The sequence below is a fragment of the Hetaerina americana genome, unplaced genomic scaffold (assembly GCF_022747635.1).
Source record: "Hetaerina americana unplaced genomic scaffold, ioHetAmer1.1.p SCAF_1, whole genome shotgun sequence".
Classification (NCBI taxonomy): domain Eukaryota; kingdom Metazoa; phylum Arthropoda; class Insecta; order Odonata; family Calopterygidae; genus Hetaerina; species Hetaerina americana.
The window spans coordinates 11,239,122-11,258,669 of NW_027286069.1; the positions used below are offsets into that span (position 1 = coordinate 11,239,122).

General features: G+C 36.5%; 1 protein-coding gene across 3 annotated transcripts in view; it reads left to right on the forward strand.

Moving 5' to 3' along the window:
* Window positions 1-19,548, forward strand: part of LOC139688040 (serine/threonine-protein kinase 11-interacting protein) — a 41,592-nt gene that overhangs the window by 1,475 nt on the left and 20,569 nt on the right. For 2 of the 3 annotated variants that reach the window (XR_011700724.1, XM_071585448.1), the window contains exons 2-5: window positions 3,406-3,602; window positions 9,366-9,552; window positions 12,923-13,021; window positions 15,399-15,788. Coding sequence is in view for 2 of the 3 variants with exons in the window: in XM_071585448.1 (XP_071441549.1) it covers window positions 3,406-3,602; window positions 9,366-9,552; window positions 12,923-13,021; window positions 15,399-15,788 (873 nt within the window). In the remaining variant the exon portion in view is untranslated. The remainder of the gene's footprint in view (window positions 1-3,405; window positions 3,603-9,365; window positions 9,553-12,922; window positions 13,022-15,398; window positions 15,789-19,548) is intronic. The other variant, XM_071585457.1, reaches the window with a different exon arrangement.

Genomic DNA, 19,548 nt, shown 5'->3' on the forward strand with positions numbered 1-19,548 from the left:
ATGTCAGTAATGGTTATGTGGACGTATTCCCCCAAATTATGGTACAAAAATGTTTGTTTATAATATTAAATAAGTTGGGGAGAGAGTTAAACTGTCAGTCTGTGACCAACTCCATGTTGTAAAAAACTGCCTTTTCTAACCACTAGCAAAACTGCTTTCTACTTCCATGAGAAAAGTTCGTCGCAACTAGTTGGGTATAATAGATAAACCACCCTAGCATACATCTACATAATACCCTGCAAGCCACAGCAAGGGCATGTGGTGGGGGGTGTTAGGTCACCACCCGTAAAAGAGAACAAAATCACATACAAACCTACACCCACAATGGCGTATACATTTATACCAAAATCCTTTCAACTTACACGGTTGAAAATACATAACTATGAGCTAAAAATACAATTGCACCTTAGGGTACAGTAAAAAGTATACAATAATGTGCTGGCTAGAATTTGAAAAGTAAGAAGGCAAAATTCCGCTACCACATGGACATTCAACATACATTGGTCTCCTCCCCAAGGACACAGGTAGGGAAAGTGACTCAACAGCCGTAGGGTCCCTCCACAGAGAGAGACGAGGGATATTAAGGGAAACTTAAAAGCAGACAAAGCAGAGCAAGCTATATTGTAAAGAGCACTACATTGTTAAATAGCATTATAATGTGGTCATGCGGGAATGGTTTTGACAACAAAATGCACAAAGTTAGTGAAATTGTATGCAATTGAGTAGAACTAATTATTCCCCTAGACCTGAGGGTGCCAAATGGAATTTTTGCTATCTATAACCCTACAGTTGCTATCCCGTATGGTCCGTGGGAAGGAGTCATTGAGTCTGCTAGTTCTGACATTTATTTTACGAATTTTATATACATGATCCAAGCGACCAATGTATGTTGGAGTGCGAATAATTGGTGAGACCTCTGCGCTGGAACATGAAGATCTGAATTTATTTAGTAAGTTCAACTTAGCATTGAATCATCTTTCCCCTAATGATGCCCACCCCAACTCTAGATGCAGTCACTTCTACCAACAATGCATCTAATAAATCTGAATTTTTTATATGCTTGCCCGCAGATTTTACGTATGTGGGTCCCCCAAGTTAAGTCTTTAGTGATTGTAACGCCTTAGTGTTTTACCAGATCAACTACTTTTAGGTCAACTCCTGCTAATTTGTGGACAAATCCTGTTGATCTTTTGAAGAAATTTGCGACCAAACATTTATTAATGTTTAATGACAATCCCCAGTTTGAACACCATTTAGTAATGCAATCTAGATCCTATGCAATAATTAAACGATCCTTATCTCCCAATAAATCACCATGTTATCCGAATATCCTAATCTTACTTTTCACTTTGTAGTTTAAATTGTTAACAAATAGGTTAGACATAATGGTATACCATTAGATTGTACTGACACCATGGCACATACTTGCTGAATTCAAGTAGGTAGCAGAAGAGGCTCTTCAAATAGTCTTGGAATCTAATATGATAAAATTTCATTTGAAAAGTAGAGTGACTCAGTGATGAAGGAAAAATCAGTGAATCGGGAAAAATAGTGAATTTATGGGGATTCGGTTATAGTACTAATAATAATGACAAAGTGAATACTGCTGCATGAAAACATCCTGAAAATTTTCATGGAGTGCCTCCGCAGCCGGTATGGCAGACTTGTCTTGATATAAGCACATGTAACAGCTGGAATCACTTATTGTGCTTCTACTCATTCACAGTTCAATAAAAGGTCAGTCCATATCACATCAATCAATGTCACAGAAAATGAACACCCATCACAGAACTCCATGGATTTCACTGTGGATATAACCCTTATTGAGGGCTGAAAATCAAAAACTGTCGCCTTGAACATTTTTAATGATTTCTGAAACATGGGTGTTTCAGCCTTTGGTAAAACACTATACCTACCTGTATAGCAGAGACCTTTTATGGTACATTTAACATTTTATCTGAGACTCAACTTCCAACTGAAAGGAAAATTCTGCTAGGGTTTCCAATTGTAATGCATTGGGTGCAGGTCTCTGATCTGTCCTTAATTCCCCTGTAGTGAGTTATTACCATAGCAATGCATTTGTGTGAAATTATCAATGCACTCAAAAATCACACCAGAGATAAATATTTGTCCAGGCATTCATGATAATAATGCACAATTAAGAGCATATGGTGGCTCTACTTCAGTTAAAGATTTATATTTAGCACATACCTGCCCAACGAAATGCCGAATTCAGCACACAGTATCACTGTGTTCGAAAAAAACCTGATAACGTTAATACTAATTGTAGTTTCTGCACGGAAATTTCCACAGTATCAAGCAGTCATCCCTGGAATTTGGACTTGGAGCCCTGTCATAATTATTCTGTAATCTATTGATTTGGCTAAAACTACTAATATTTTCTACAAGGAACAATTTTTATCATAGAGTTATTGTGGAACTTCTATGAATAATAATATGTTTCACCAGAGACAGTATTGAGGATATATATGACAGGTGTATAAAACGCATAAATAGGAAAACAAACGTTGACAAATAGAAATATATAATACAGATATGACACCAAAGTATAATGCACCTAAGTTTTACATAGATATTCATGTACACTATAATAGCACTCATCTACCAGATGTGCAAATAGCATCATCTTGAGTAGAGTAACTCTTGTCTCATTTTTGAAATGGCTAGGTAGATTGTTAAACAATTTTGTTCACATTGATGTTGGTCTTATAGTTATCATAGTACCATACCATATTAAATACCATAGTGAAAACCCACTGACATATTAAGAGAGGGCCTACATAATGAAATAAGCACATTTATTGGAAAAAGATAAAAATATTTATTTGTGAATAACCTTTGCTGAAAGGTAAGAATTTACTGACTTGGCAATGGGGAAGTAATGCATAAAAATATTGGAAGTGTGGTTGTAGGATTTTTTTCAATAGTGAAAATATAAGATAGAAGATGAGGGTTGGGACAGCAAGTGGTGGCATTGATGATTTGCTGTTTATCCATGATGATATTTTATTTTTATTTAATAAAAATCAGCATGGAGACAATAGCAAAAATGCAGGATTTAGGAATAATTTGGCTTTACCACTTACATTAGTTTCTTATTCCACATGGACATCATTATTGCTTAATTATGTTACTCTTAATGAAACCTACGTAGAAAGTGTGTCGCTTAAATCTGGACAAATGTCAATTTGAATTTCCCGCTATATCGTAGTTCCACTGAAGGCCGCGATTGGCACTCTTGAAAGCTATAGGCATCTAGTAAACAGCCATAACCTCATCTGGATTTAAGCGCCACACCCTGTGTAAAATTGAAAGCTTTCTCTCTTCCAGTGATATATTTTCAAAACAAGACTACTAATCCCAAATTGTTGCTGTTATTTGTAGGATTGGGCAGAATGCCAAGTTTGGAACATATTGACATATCAAACAATCTCATCATAAACCATTGTTGCCTAGCACCTCTTGCCAAACTTTCAAGAATAGAGAAACTTCAACTCCGAGGAAATCCAATTTCTTTTAAGAGGGGCCATCGTCTGCTGACTGTTGAACACCTTGCCCCATTAGTTATAATTTCAGGAAAAGTAAGTACCATCTAATAATTGTTTTTGATATTATGTAGTATTTTTAATACATTTTTGCTTTAGAAAATTGATATATTTATGATGTCAACTTTGTCTTTTGATCAGTGGTAAAATATCTCCTGTGGTAATTGCATTACCTTCTCCATACTAATGTTTTTGATGGATACTTTTTGAATGGTGCATTAGGTGATGCATGCTTTAGTGATGAGTGAAACAGAAATTTTAAAATATCAATTCAAACTCTGGTTACCTCAGGCTGTACATTTGCGATATTTTTATATGCAAATGTAATTATGGCAAAATGGAATTGACCTTGGCCATATATAATTATGAGGAAGAAGGGGAGAGATAGATTTATTCACCATAGAACAATACATGATTGTATGGGCTTTGTTAAAGATTAAATCAAATTTACAGGTACATTAGGTGTACATACATACAAATTCATACACATGGTTTTGAATTACATAATAAAGGGTATTTACGATTTAAATAACAGATTTCCCTGCATTGGCAATTTCTATGTATTCTTTGACACAGTAAAAAACTTATTCAAAAAGAATTCTGTTAACACTTTTTGAATTTATTTTTATGTGGAAGTATGTGTTTTAGTTCTTTAGGAAGTTGATTAAAGAGCAGTTTTCCTGAAACTTCTGGGGTTTTGTAGTACTGCTACTCTGCAATGGACATTAAAAAGATTATCCTTACACCTGGTGTCATAATTGTGAACATCCATATTCCTAACAAGATAAGGGGTTTTGGTGCAGGCCTACAGAATCACATTATGCATACATATATATGAGAATATGTTATGCAAAGGGTACCACTTACTTAGAAGCTGACTAGTGTGGAAGCGCTGTGCATTCTGAATGAAATGGAATTTCTATGAGATTGCCCTAGAGTAGATTGTAGTTTATGAATTAATTTAAGTTCTTGATTTTGTTTGATGAAGGTTGTGCATTAATAAGATTGTTATTTCTTGGAGAATAATGGTTGGCACATTTTACAGATAATTGGTTGAGGTTTAAGTGAGGGAGGTGGGGAATGTGAAACAGACTGATAGCATCTAAATTGGACAGTAATCATGTGAATTTTAGGAATCAATCACCTTTTGTACTGGAATGACCAGATCCAGTTTTAGGAAACTTGGGAAGCATCCTTGCTCAAAATGTTCATTGATGATATAGTGTAATGGATATGCAATGATGTTATCCACTGCTGTTATGACTGGGATAGGGACTGTACGAATGTAAAACATATGAACATCATATAAACCAGCCATGACTTCATCTTAACCAACATGGGCCCTTAGCTATTATTATTATTTCATTCGGATCTGTTGTCTGTGGAAAGGATTAGTTGGAACCTCCACAGGAATGTGATACTGGAAATTTTGAATACCCATTGGAGGCCGAGCCACGAGGAGTGAAAGAGATATTAGTACTGAATTTTTACACAATTTATTGGGGCCCCTGTATCATCCCATCACCAAAACGAAATAATCAGGACTAGATTTACTTCCAAAGGATTTTGTATTTTGCTTTATCAGTTCTCAAACTCATGTAAGAAACTCTTTTTGGATGTTGCAATCTAGTTCTCTGCTGAAAATCTTTTAACTTCAGCCATCCTCTTCATAAATTATTTTACCATTCTGTTATTATTTTTATAAAGTTATGGAACTTTAACTGTGTATATGTATCATGGAGAGCTTGTATTTCAATCATTAAATCAATAGGAAGCAAAAGTGTTTTGTATTTTTTTGAGAGTCTCTGTACCATACTTAAGCACACTCTGTGCATACCTGTTTCTTTGAAAATGCTGTGATGAAATATACTTTAAAAGTATTCATGAAGCCGTTAAACTTACCATCAGTGCTGCAGGCTAGGTTAACTTCTCACTTCTACTATTGTGGAAGAGCCAAAGGGAATATATCAGTGGAGGTCTAATCGAATAGCCTTTTCGATGTGTATGTTGGCCTACTGGTGGGAACATGAATCATATGATGAGGATTAATCTGAATATCTAAACTCATGCAATCTTAGGAATCGATGTGCTTCCTATGGAACCTCTTTTGAGACATGAGTAATGATTAAGTCTAATTGCATGAGTGATTGGGCTGTAATCCAAATTGGATCTTCATTAACGATATGAAACATTAGACCTGCCAGTATATTCACAAATTCAGTATTTTTAGATGAGGTGGTCTCTGTTCAAATCAACACAGATATGTATTTTGTCCACCCTGTTAGTAATAGCTTGCTGAACTGTATCACTAAGTGGCGACACAACATTTGCACATTCATTAAAAGGTATTCACTAAAACTTCAGCCATTTTTGACTTTCAATTTTTGTTTAAGTTAGTCTTGGGAGGGTTTTTTTTAAATGGAAAACATTGAGTATCGAGCTGTCATTAAATATTGGTTTTTGAAAGGCAATATGCCTACGCAAATCAAAGACAAGTTCGAATCTATGTACAGGGACTCTTCAGCATCATTTTTTTTTTTTTTAGTATTACAATCCTAGAATTGGTGTACTGCAGCCCTCCATTCCTTCCTATCCCATGCTAGCTCCTTCACTTCCCTATGGCTCTTCTTCCCCGTAGCCTTCTTCACTTGCCCCAGATACTTGTCTCTTGGTCTTCCTCGGGGGGCTTTTCTTTCAATTTTTCCTTCCATTATACTTCCCACGTAACTGTTGTGCCTCATTACGTGGCCGACCCACCTTGTTCTTCTTTGGCGTATGGTGTTCCACAGAGTCCTTTCTTCTCCGATTCTTCTGTATACCTCTTCATTTCTCACCTTTTCCGTCCATTTGATTTTCAACATCCTCCTCCAGCACCAGGTCTCGAAGGCTTCTATTCTTTTCTGGTCCGTTTTTCCAATGGTCCATCCTTCTGATCCGTAGAGGGCCATTGCCCATACGAATGTTTTCACGTACTGTTTCCTTGTCTCCAGTCTTATGCTCTTCAAGCAGAGTAGAGGCCTTTTAGCCATGAATGCCGTCTTAGCTTGTGCTATTCGACGCTTGATGTCTGACGTGCTTCTCCCATCCCAAGTAATGGTACTTCCCAGGTAGGTGAATGATTCCACTTGTTCCAATCTCTCTCCTTTCAGGCGGACGTCGGCCACTGTTTTCTCTCTTCCGCACACTAGCACCTTAGTTTTCTTCTTATTGATTTTCATGTTGTATTCCAGGAACACTTTTTCAATTTTGTTCAGTGAGTTCTGCAGATCTGCCTCACATCCTGCTACGATAGCGATGTCATCAGCAAATCGTAACATGTTGATTTCCTCTCCATTCACTTTGATACCTTTTATTCCTTGCTCTTCTATTTCTTTTATCGCTTCTTCCATGTACATATTGAAGAGTGCTGGCGACAGGTTACATCCTTGTCGAACCCCTTTGTTAATTTTTGCTTCTATATTTCTTCCTTCTTGCATGCGTATTGTGGCCCGCTGATCCTTGTAGAGCCGATATATGATTCTTCTGTCATTGTAGTCCATTCCCAGCTTTTCCATAGTACTGAACATCTTATTCCACTCTACGTTATCGAATGCCTTCTCCAAGTCTACGAAGGCTATGTACAGTGGTTTTCTCACGTGGATCATTTTCTCTATTAGTAGTCTCAGGCATAGTATTGCCTCTCTTGTCAGCATCATTTATGACCATGAAATTTTGGGCCGCTGAATTTAAATGTGACCATACCACCATGGCTGATGATGAGCATTCCAGAATCCCAAAAACTGAGGCAACCACTGATAATATCAAAAAAGTTCACCAAATGGGAGCGGATAATCATCAAATTAAGGTTAGAGAAATAGCAGAGGCTATGGGCATATTCAAAGAATGCGTTTGTCATATATTGACTGAAGAATTGGACATGCGTAAGCTATCTGTGCATTGGATGCCACGTTTGCTCGTTTTGGACCAAAAATGCATTCCAATGAACATTTCCTAGGTCCTTTTGGAGCAGTTTAAGTGAAGCGAGTCATATTTTTTGTGGCATTTGATAACTGGGGTTGAAACTTGGATCCATGAAAGAACAGTCATTACAGTGGACTGCAAAGGGTGAGCCTGCTCCAAAATAGGTGAAGACAGTTCCATCGTCCAGGAAGGTGATGGTGACTGTTTTTTGGGATAGTCATGGATTTGTGTTCATTGATTATCTTGAAACAAGTAAAGCAAAAATGGGAGAGTATTATGCATCATTAATTGATAAGCAGAAGGTAGATATTGCAAAACAACTCCATTTGAAGATGAAGAAAGTGCTTTTCCATCTGGACAGCACATCTGCTCACACTTGGGCAGTTGCCATGGGTAAAATTAAAAAAATGCACTTCAAATTGGTTTACCAATCACTGTATTCACCAGAATTGGGTCCTAGCTACTTATGCCTGTTTCCTAGTCTTAAAATTTTGCTTGGAGGACAGAGATTTTCATCAGACAAGGATGTTATCGCATACATTATTGTTTATTTCGCTGAGAAATGCATCAACTACCTCTTGGAAGTGTTACAAAAAGTTTTGAGCATTGCTGGCAAAAGTGTATTGACTTAAAATAAGATTATGCTGAAAAATAAATTTATTTGTCAGGAGGGAAACTTTTCAGACTACCCATACGGCTCCCTAGGATAAGGTTTGAGCACTATTTAACCCTGAAAGTATCCTTTGATTTTCAGTATTTGTTGCCATCTCAGACTACAGTATGGCCACCACCTGTAGGTTAGGTGGCCATGGGCCATTGTGAGACCCCAAAACACTGCCAGGTTTCCTCCTGCATCCCCTGCAGGATCAGATTTTAACGTTCAGTGAAATGAACAGAACAAAGCTGGTCGCTGCCCACAGAGAGGTGGGCACTTTCTGAAAATTGAGTGGTAACTTCCTTCACAAAAGATGGTCTTTAGAGGGAGGCTCTTGCACTCATGCTGTTAACCATAGTGTGTGCTGTTGTAAAATAGAAGAGAATGCATCATTCCCAAAACATATTCCAAAATCTGCTAGTAAAATTAATTTTAGCTGTTGCCTGTTTTTAATGGGCACAAACAGTGAGGTTGAACTTGGTGGTGACTAAATACAAGGGACATTTAAATTGCTTATGTGGTGAATACATTCAGTGCCTGGAAAAAGTGACTGTTTAAAGAGGTGGCCTTTCCGGTAGGTTTCATTGTACTTCAATTTAAGCGGGACATTATGGGGTGAAATGAAGTTTTTTACAATTTTGTGGTTTTATAGACTAGCCATGTATGTTTATTGATACAAAACACAAATAATCTCATTTTTACTTTGTTTTGAAAGGTAAAGTGTTTACGGCTATTGGAGTTTTTCATTTATTTGATGTATGTTTTAGTAACAATTTGTTATATGCTGGGGGATATGAAGTTGGCAAATTGTTTGTATTATATTGCATAATATTATTTTACTTCACAACACATCAAAATTTACTTAAATACTCCTTACCTGCTATCCTTCGTTATACAAATTATTATTGTATTCACTTAAAGCGATTCTGATAAATTGATGATTGTGACTGGGGTTTATATAATTGCACATTTTGCTAAAAATTTATTTTTATGGCACTTAAACATGAGTGCAAAATATTTTTTAGTTTTCATAAAAGTCATGATTAATATGCAGTTCAGATAAGGATTTTCAAAATTGTTATCTGCTATCTATCTCTTGATAGTAAATTTATAGTATATGTTTCTGTGTGATAAGCCAAAGCGCATTCTTTTCCATCCTCAATAAATATCACTTATATTTTCAGCTTCTACTTGATGGTCATACACTCTCCTCATTAGAACAGTCCATTTATTATGAGAGGGAACGATTCACCGCAGAAAATTTATGCATTAGTTGCTCTCACTCATTGTACATTGAGGAAGTCACAAATTCTGGGCGTCAAATTATCCCGGGAGATGGACTTGTTCAACAGGCTTCTAGTCAAGAAGCTGGTATGTATTTCATGACATCATTTTATAATCTAGATTTGAACATACACACAGTTGATGTTTCGGGTACCAGGTCTTTCTGGGAAACAATAACCGGCACAGGGATAGGAACTGGTCCCCCTACCCCGATGGGTGAATTTCACATGCCGTCGGGCTTAGTACTGGGTGAACTGTACCATCACCTACCAAACCGACCCTCGGGTTGATTACTGTGTTTATGGTTACACACAGAGTCATCACTCCAAAAGGGGATGGTCTGTTGTGAAGTGCCTGTAATCAGTCATTGAAGGAAAAAATAAAAAGTATTACATGACAATATTTTTTTGGGGAAAGAGAATGTGTCTATATGTATGACGTTTGAATAAGTTGTATAAGATACATTATAGACAGTAGTGACTGAATAGCTTGAATAATTACGTTTTACTTTCTTTACAAAATACTATATTTACTTTTTAAATTTTACTCTGAAGAGGACGAAACAGAAACCCTTAATTTCAATGGTGTTCAATTCATGCTCATAGCAGTTGTTGACCAAATGTTTTACGATTTTTCATCCATGTAATTCCCCGTTATTGGTAGGAAGTGTGCCATGTGTTCAATTGGTGAAAGACGATGGAACAGTTGTCCTAATAAAAGATTCAAGTGATAATATCACTAAGATCGACTCTTTATATATGGGACAAAAATAAATATGTTTATCAACATGATAATTAAATCAAGCAGAAATTGAAATGTTACATTGTCATATTTTAATTTTATTGTTTCTCAATATGACAAATCACCAAAATAAATTAAGTCATAAATCATTAATGCCAGAATGATTTGTCAGTCTGGAGAGATCAAGTGATATAGCCAGCATCTTAAGTGATAGTTTATTTAAGATACCTCCACTGCAAGATGCGACTGATATCTATTGATGCACTGCAATCGGAAACAGCAGTGGGAGGTGTTGAGGCTCCCGCAATTTTTGCAAAAATATGCACTTGCATATAATCATGAATATATATTTCAGCATATGAGTAAAAATGTAACATGATATTTAAATATACGCACGCACACACATGCTTATCTACAATATGAAATAATGGATGTTTTAAATTAAAGCTTTAAATATTGATTTTTTTAAATTAAAAATGTAGGGATGCTTATGATTGATTTTACTATGATTGTGTTTCATGGGAAGGAATAATGAATTATAGAATTTGTAAATAGTGGTGTTTTTCAATCTTATTTTATTGTGGTGGGCCTATTTGTAATTATTATATGGGGTCATTAAAATTCCTTCAGTGTCACGAGCCAATACAGGTGTTCTTTCCCTTTCTAAAAGTCTTAGTTTTACCTTTTCATATTGTGACTCATGGAGCTCCTGTTTTAATTCCTCTAGCCCTATAGAAAGTTTGATGTTGATGTAACCCCTAGTATTGGACCTGTTCTGAGTTGATTAATTCAAGCCACTCTATAATTTACATATTATTCCTCTTACCTTTTACTCAAAACTCCATTGGAAATTATTATAATGTTTAATTTTAACCCCCATTCCGTGCACCACTTGGATATCTGGTCTAAATTGCTGGAGAGTAACCCACAATCTGCCATGTTCCTTATTCCTATTTAAATCACTGTGTTGTGTGTAAATAATCTAAGGTTGCTGCTTATTAGGAACGTAATTCATTAATGTATCAAGAAGAGTAGGGGCGGTATAAAATTTCTTGTGGTGCTCCTGAATTTACGAGGGTCATCCGGAAAGTAGTACCCGTTCGTGAAATAAAGACACAAAAGTAAATATTAACAAACATAAAAAATTTTATTTGAAAGAGGATACTTTAAACTACTTCTCAACATAATCTCCAAGCAAATTAAGGCATTTGTCATAACGTGTGACAAGTTTCTGTATTCCTGCTGCATAGTCCTTCGCCGCCAGCTCATTGAGATACGCGAGGGACCCATCTTGCACAAAGTTTTGCATAATGCAGATGGTGTTTAACAATTTCATGAACAATTGTTCGAGAAACATTGGGAAAATGCTCACAGATGTCATCAATTGTGACGCGCCGATCGTTCCTCACGAATTCGTCAACTGAGCTCACCAGTTGGTCTGTAATGACAGACGGTCTCCCCGAACGCTCATCGTCGTGTGTGTTCCCCCTCCCCATGTTGAAGTTGCGACACCACCGCCGAACAGACGACTCGTCCATTACATTGTCTCCATACACCTCCTTTAATTGGCGATGAATATCACATGGGCGAACGTTTCTTGCATTGAGGAATTTAATCACTGCCCTCACTTCACAACTGGCGGCGTTCTCAATTTTTTTAAACATTGTAAACAATCACAGAAACAACACAGGCAATGCTAGCGTCACGCAACTTGGCTCAGAGAAGGCAGACAAGCCACTGAAGCTATCTGACCTCGTCCAGCGGCTACTCGCGTCGTCAGCACTTCATGCGGCACGAATGGGTACTACTTTCCAGATGACCCTCGTATATTTGCTTCCAGTGAACTCAGCCTTTCAATGACTTTGTTTAGTTCACAGTGAGATATGAAGCCCATAATCCATTTGGTTACTATCTCATTAATACCAAAATATTCAAGTTAATTTTTCAATTTATTGTAATTTGTTGAAGACTTTCTTTAAATCTAAAAATTCATCATCCAATTGTGTATTCCCTAGCCTAAGATACCCAGATATAGAAAGTTCAGAAGAGAATATTTAATCTGTTGGCCATTTTCCATCATACCAAATGAAAATGTGTTCAGAATCATATATGTATTATTTTTATGATTCATTCATCTGTAATCAATACTTCCCTGTATGAACTAAAATTTTATAGAGCTCATGAAAAATTTATATAAGAGAGTAAAAGGGCTATTGTATGGAAGGTACCTGAACCATTCCAGAAGGGGATCGGGATAGTTAAGTGGCTAACGCACTATTTTCCAACACAGAGGGCCTGGGTTCGCATCCCGGCAGTGGCAGATATTTTTCAGTGGTATCCCAATCCCTTTTTGAGGTGCTTTATGGAGGGCACTTTGAGTTGTGGATTGGACATTAAGCTGCGGACCCCTTGGCACCTTTCGTTAAGAGCAGGCAATTGCCAACGCCAGGTTTCTCTCCAACCTTCATCCTTTCCTGTCCATCACTTGTGGGGCAAATGACCTCAGCTGTTGGTTGCCTCCCATAAAAACTACTATCACTACCATTCCAGAAATGTTCTGGAAATGTTTTGAGCTCAAGGGACATGTCCAACGAACAGTCATCATCAAATTGCAAAAACATTCCTTTGAAAATGTTCTGGAACTGTTCAGTCCCGCTCTAAGAAACTATGATTGATAGCTTCCTTGTGTCCTCCCTAATATCCAATTAATGCAAAGCAGGTATTCCTGTGGGAAGAAAGCCAGTTAAAGTTCAAGAGGCATCTATTGCAGATGAAGAGGAGTGCTTTTTAAATGAATCCAGAGATGATAATCAAGGTAAGGAAAATATTTTTCTCCTTAGTCATTTGTACAGAATATTGACTTGTGAATCTTGATAAAGAATGGGGACAAGATGAGGTTTTGGCGGCAATGGACTGCTAAGATTAGATGAAGAAGTGGGCTTCAAGAAGTAACTTGCTCTTTCTGTGTGCCTTTGCTTCCCATGCTCTCTGTCCTTAGATATATTTCATCTCTCTCCCTTAAACACTCCATCCTTCCCCTCCTCCTACATTAGGTCTCCCTTCTAACTTTCACACCTGTCTCTCATGAAGTGAATGCTGGAAATTTAATTTATGGTAATCAACAAACTTTCATGAAAATGAAAGAAATTAACTGTCCATGGAAAGTGACTGTGGACTGATTATATTTTTAGATTCAAGAAGGAATAAATGTAAATCACAAAATAATTTTTAAGTTGAATTAATATGTTAATTTCTGGAATCGTTATCTAAATTTTCTGGAATTTGCAACAAATGTTGCTTGGAGTCTGAATGCAATCTCCATTTTTAAAATAAATTTTAATCTGCCTTGAAGTCAATCAGGTGAAAGCTGCGGGAAATTGGTCTTCTGTATTTCACAGGGAAAACATTAAAGAGTAATATCAAATAAATTTGAATTACTCAGGATAATATCTTCAACTAGTTTTTTATGCTGTGTTTTTTTGATTGTTCACTTTGGGATAGTTTAAAAAAAAACTATTTTGCTCTGGCAAGGTACTTTTACTTTATCCACAATGAAAAATCTGGACCCCTGTAATCTGCAATTATTGAGTTCTCAGCCCTCCATTAGGATCTGCCACAATGGTTGATGATCCATTCTGCACTTCTGAATCATTTCAAGTGCATCCGGAAAAATTGAAGGCAAATTTATTCATATTATCATTTTGTTAACCCTGAATAATCAGTATGAAGTTGTTCTGGTTTTTGTTTTCTTTTTTCCTCTTGAGCTCATTTTTTTTGTACAATAAGGCTTTTATAATTGTTTTATCTAGCTCTCTGTTAAATATCTAATGCTTGAGAAATATTCTCTTTTAGTCAATAGTTATAATTCCTGTGTAAATCATTTATATCTTATGTTTTTAGCTCTACTTTTTACCATTAAAATGCCCATTAAACATTTTAAAAAATTGCCCATCATGAACATATCATATGTCACATCTTCAACTCTTAGTCCACACTCCACATCAGTGAAGGAAACACCCTCCTCAAGCACGCATCCCAAACATTGTATTGTAAACCATTTAACTCTTGGTCAGAGATGATTGGCTTTGATCTCTAAACTCTCACTTTGGTTTATGCTCTGTGGACGTCATCCCTTGGGTTGACTATTGAAGTTGTGAAATTCTTGTGAGCACCAGTCAGACATGACCTTTTTCTTCAATAATTGGTCCAAGAATTCAAGAAAGAAATAGGAATTGTCCATAATAGGTGAAAATATGAAGCAAGATCATATGCACTAGAATACCTAGGCCATGGACTAGTCTTCGCATCATTAAAAATTTTTAGTTTTAATGCAAAATAATACCGTGACATTTTTGCCGATGAAATGCAATAAAAATTTAATTGAGTGGCCATAATATGCATTTGAGAATTAAGTACATTATTTTAAAGTTGAAATCTCTAATTTGAAAGATGGTTGATGCTAATGCTTTGTGAAATTCCATTATAATGAAAGGGAAGTTAATGCATGAGACTTTGCATCTTCACAGAATGTATTTTTATTGCTGACTAATTTCATTACCCCGTAGCATCATCAGGAGTAGTGCTGCAAGATGGGTTCACACTTATATTATCAAGAGGTGAGCTTGGGTTGAGAATAGGGAGGGACAAGGATGTAGGGCAGGAGATGGGGAGGTAGGTGTATGGTGAATAGTCTCTGGGACCCTGGGAAGAGGGGGAGGAAGAGGTCAGTAGTCGGTTCCCTGGAGTTTGGGTTGGAAGTAATCATGCAATCTCTAGGAGAGAAAGTGGAACAGGAAAAGGTGGTCATTGGTAATGATTTCCTTCTTCCGTAACCAGGTCAATCTGGCCAATTGTTCTCGGAAGTCCATCCATGTCTCTTTCATCTCTTTGTCTTGAATTAAAAAAATTATTTAATGGCCTAAAATGTAAAATTTCATAGAATGAAAGTGAAAAAACTACTGGTGAGTTAAATATGCCTCTAAAAATTGATTGAATGAATTTGAATGCAGACCAAGCCCTAAATATAATTAGGATGAGGACTGTAAGTGGAAATTAAAATAGGAGTTTTAGGCATTGGGATTTGATGGAAGCAAGGATTCAGCATTGATAAAATTTTGGACAAACCCACCCCTAGTAAATATTCTTTGGAAGTTGGTATGGCTAATCTGCACTGCTGATTTTATAAATTTCAGGGACAGCCACTACATCTGTGGTTGCAGGTCATCTTGAAACCAAAATGAACATAGAAACTTTACGCAAGAATGTTGGTGAGGAAAATTGGCTCCATGGGCATGGAGGACAGAAAGTGCTGAATATATTAGGTCTCTCTGTGAAGACAGCTGTTGCTCCCACATTTTTGACTTCTGTGGCTGATCCCTCACCTTCACAACCTTTAGTGGTGGAACCATCACTTGACCAGGTGGTCCAGAAAAGTGATGGCACTATGGAGACAGCATGTGATAAAGCTAAGGAAGTTCATGTTGAAGTGGTGGATGAGTATCTGGCAGATGATGAAGCATCCCAGGAAGAAGAAGAGGAAAATGCAGCATGTGTTAAAGAACAAGAAGAAAAAGAAAGTGGAGGTATGTAGTGAACCACCTGATTTATTCCAAGTGAAACTAAGCTCCACAATTTGCATTGTAGTTCTTTTGCATTTAAAATACCATGAGAAGGAAAGATATACATTACAGATATACATGTACATTGCGTTCTGAAACAGCCTCTTTTTTTCACATTATAATATTTAAAACATTAAAATTTCTTCTGAATCAATTATAAATGTGTAGCTTGTTGTTTGCTGTCAAGCTCACATTCGGTGACTGTAGGTGGATCCGTAGTAATTTTTGGTAGGCTGCAGATACCTTGACCAAAATATTTTCTAAAGGTGGAGAGGAATGAAAGTCAAGAATTGATGGCATTGTTTATCATAAAAGGAAGCCCCTAATCCCCAACTGGCTGTCTCTCTGCCCCTGAAAAATTAATAGATCTCCTGCACAGAAAGCACCTGTTGCTGTACATACATAGGCATGGGCCTGATGCCTGTATTGGCTTGCCTTGTGCAAACTAAGATGCTTGACTGAAAAGTTTTGTTTTTGGCTAATCATATTCAATATTTCCCTTACTGTAGGTATAAAAAAGTAGTGCTATGAAGAAATGGAAAATTACAGAAACATTACAGACAATATAATGGGATCCATTAAACATTCACAAATCCCTAAATATTTACCCTGCTGTTCGATCAGTCCTCTTTGCCTGGGTTTGTATGTCCCTGGTTGCTAGAAGAAGTAAGTCTTTTACTTTTGCAATATGCAGAGCCTTATTTTATCTTCATAATTGTAGTCATAATAAGTTATTTGGGTCAGAATACATTTTATAGTTTCTCATGAAGAAATTTATTAATGTCTTTATTTTTTGTAAGTTTAATTTGTTTAGAACGTGTGAACATTCAAGAAAAATGCATATTAAACAATCCCTGGTGATAAATGGATACTGATCTTTGGTTTTAGAATAAATGGAGTGAAATATCATCTTGAGAATAGAATAAAAACTCTCTCTTGAATAAATAAATGGAAAAAAAAATTTCATGGGAAATTTAATATTTGTGACCAATTATTCTCATAGGTGACGTATTAAGGTACAAATTTTTCTACTGAACATGGAGATGTAAATGTATTAACTGTTAGGGCAGAGGGTGCAGGAAGGTGGATGTGTTTTGGAGTGGGGAAGGGTTAAATGTTTTCTTGAACTCCTTATATTTTATGTGTAAAGGAAGTTGGCAAGTGGAAAGGGAATCCACGGATTGTTTAATTTTACGATGCATATTCTTTTCCACAGATTACAATAAACTTGACTAGGCCATTGTTATCAAAATCTCAAGTGATCCATGAAACATTTCCCACGCCATCTTGTTTCATTTCTTCATGAACAGGCTATTAAATTAAACTTTCCATTTTTAAGGATTTAAAAGCTATTAAATAAATATCAATAGGCAATAAGTGCAATTCACACACAATTGAGGAAATGTTAAGAAAAATATACTGATCAAAGCTCTCAGACTTCTAATAGGATAGTTGGAGCAGTGAATGATGAAAAACAAGGGAACAAATTAGCACATTACAAAGGAGTAATCCAAGAGGATAACCAGGAATTTACTGAAAGTTAAACGTAAATCTGAATTTTATAAAGGCACAATTTAAGATTGCTGCCTATGAAAACTAAGAATGGAATCAATAAGGTGGAAGAAAGTGTAATTTAAGAACTTAAATTTTCAATTGTTTCTGGCTCAACTTTGTGGAAATTCATTTTAATTAAATGAGGAATACAATGTATCTTTCCACTGTCTTTGGAAAGACAGTGGATAGATAAATTGTATTCTTCATTTAATTAACTTAAATTTTGTCTATGCAGCTGCATACATGGGGCAACTAGGGAGATGTGTTAAAGCATTGGTAGAAGAGCATTACTGCTGCGATAAAAACGGCAACTTTAATTGGTTCCATGTTGCAAAACATCTGTGACAAGAGCGGCCGGCCGTGCTTGTCATCTCCCTCGGGATTAATGTAGGAGGGAGGGTCCACACCAAAGGAAAGCTGGCACAAAACCTTATTCAGTTTCCTTCTCTACTCTGCCACACGTATCCATTTTTCAAAGGCGATGACCATCTCATGGCCTACGCACATTATTTCTCCTGCTAATCCAGTGGCTCCATTTTCAAATGTCCTCGCTCTTTTGCTGGCTCCCAATGAGCCAAAGCCATTCTGCAGCATGCTCAACCCACCAGTGGACTGCTGCAATTTCATTTTTTTGGCTTCGACTTCCACCTCTGCACCTAGAGCCTCCTGCAACCTCCCACACCCTCCGCCTCTCCTCTTTCCCTCCTCTCCCCCTCCCTGGGACCCATACCCATTTGCGCTTGCCTCCCTGCATCCCACCTTGCTTCCCTGAGGTTTACATACGGGCACAGTCCATCTTAGGGTTGATTGCTGGGGTTTGGCATAACTCCCATGTTCTGTAGCAAAATGTGTGTGTGGAAATGTTCTGGGTGAGGACATCATTTATACTGTATTAAATTTTTCTTGTTATCTGATAAGTTTTTATTCCATCTTCATGGTTATTCATATTGCCAGCCCATGAAAACTTGGGTCTTTCTGCCTCTCTGGGTGGTTAAAAGAAGTTCTGATGAATGTATTAACTTGTTTTAAAATCAGCTTGAAAAACAGTGTTCAGGAAATTTTGTTGGACTTGAAAGACAAGTTCAACAAGGAAAAATATTTTGCCAAAAACCCGTAAAATCAAAACATATTAAAATCAAATTCTACCTAAATATTTTTAATTTTGTTAGCAAATGTTTCTTTTGTAAGGACAACCATATTTTCACAGCCCAGAGAAAAACTAGGAAAAAAATGAAATCGTGCAATATGCATGCTATAGCCTTAGGGCATGGAATAAATTATGCTTGTCAAAATCAGTGTGATATTGATTTAATAATATTAACTGTAATGTGAAATAATTGAAGATCGTGATGTTTTTTTATGAAAACTATGAATAATTTTTGACTTAAAAAATATTTCTTTGTGAATTGACATGAAATCATTGGATAATTACCACCATAGAACCTTCCTGTGACATTGATACAGTGTTCTAATTTATCCAAAGGTTCATTTATATGCCAGGAAGGTTGTTGGATGTGATGCATAACCCTAATTGTTTATGCCCAGTGATAAATTAGTGAAAATACCTTATCTGAAAAAAATATTACATTATGCCCCTACATTTATGGTTCAAATGACCAATTTCATGCATGAAAATATCTATATTAGCTATCCTTAATAAATCCAGACCCTTCATGGTCCCAAAAGTTTCGGCGGTGTTGAATATTTTTCAGAGGTATCTCGATCCCTACTTGAGGTGCTTTTTGGAGGGCACTTTGAGTGAGTACGCCGTCCGTCGGATGGGACGTTAAGCCGCGGACCCCTTGGCGCCTTTCGTAAAGAGTAGGCTAATGCCGACGCCGGGTTTCTCTCCACCCTTCATCCTTTCCTGTCCTTCCCCTATGGCGCAAATGACCTTAGCTGTCGGTCGCCTCCCCTCAAAACTACTACTACTACTATATTTTTATATTGTGCTGTATACTATATTATCTAGGAAAAACTGTATGTTCCTAAATGACGACATATACCATATGTGAATATGATTATAAGATGAATAAAGTATATTATTATTATATATATATATCAGGTGTTATGTCAGGTGTGTATTATGTATATATATTAAATATTTTTTCTCAAGTACTTATAAAGTTGTATCTTTATTTTAGGTGTCATTAATTGTTTTAAATGATAT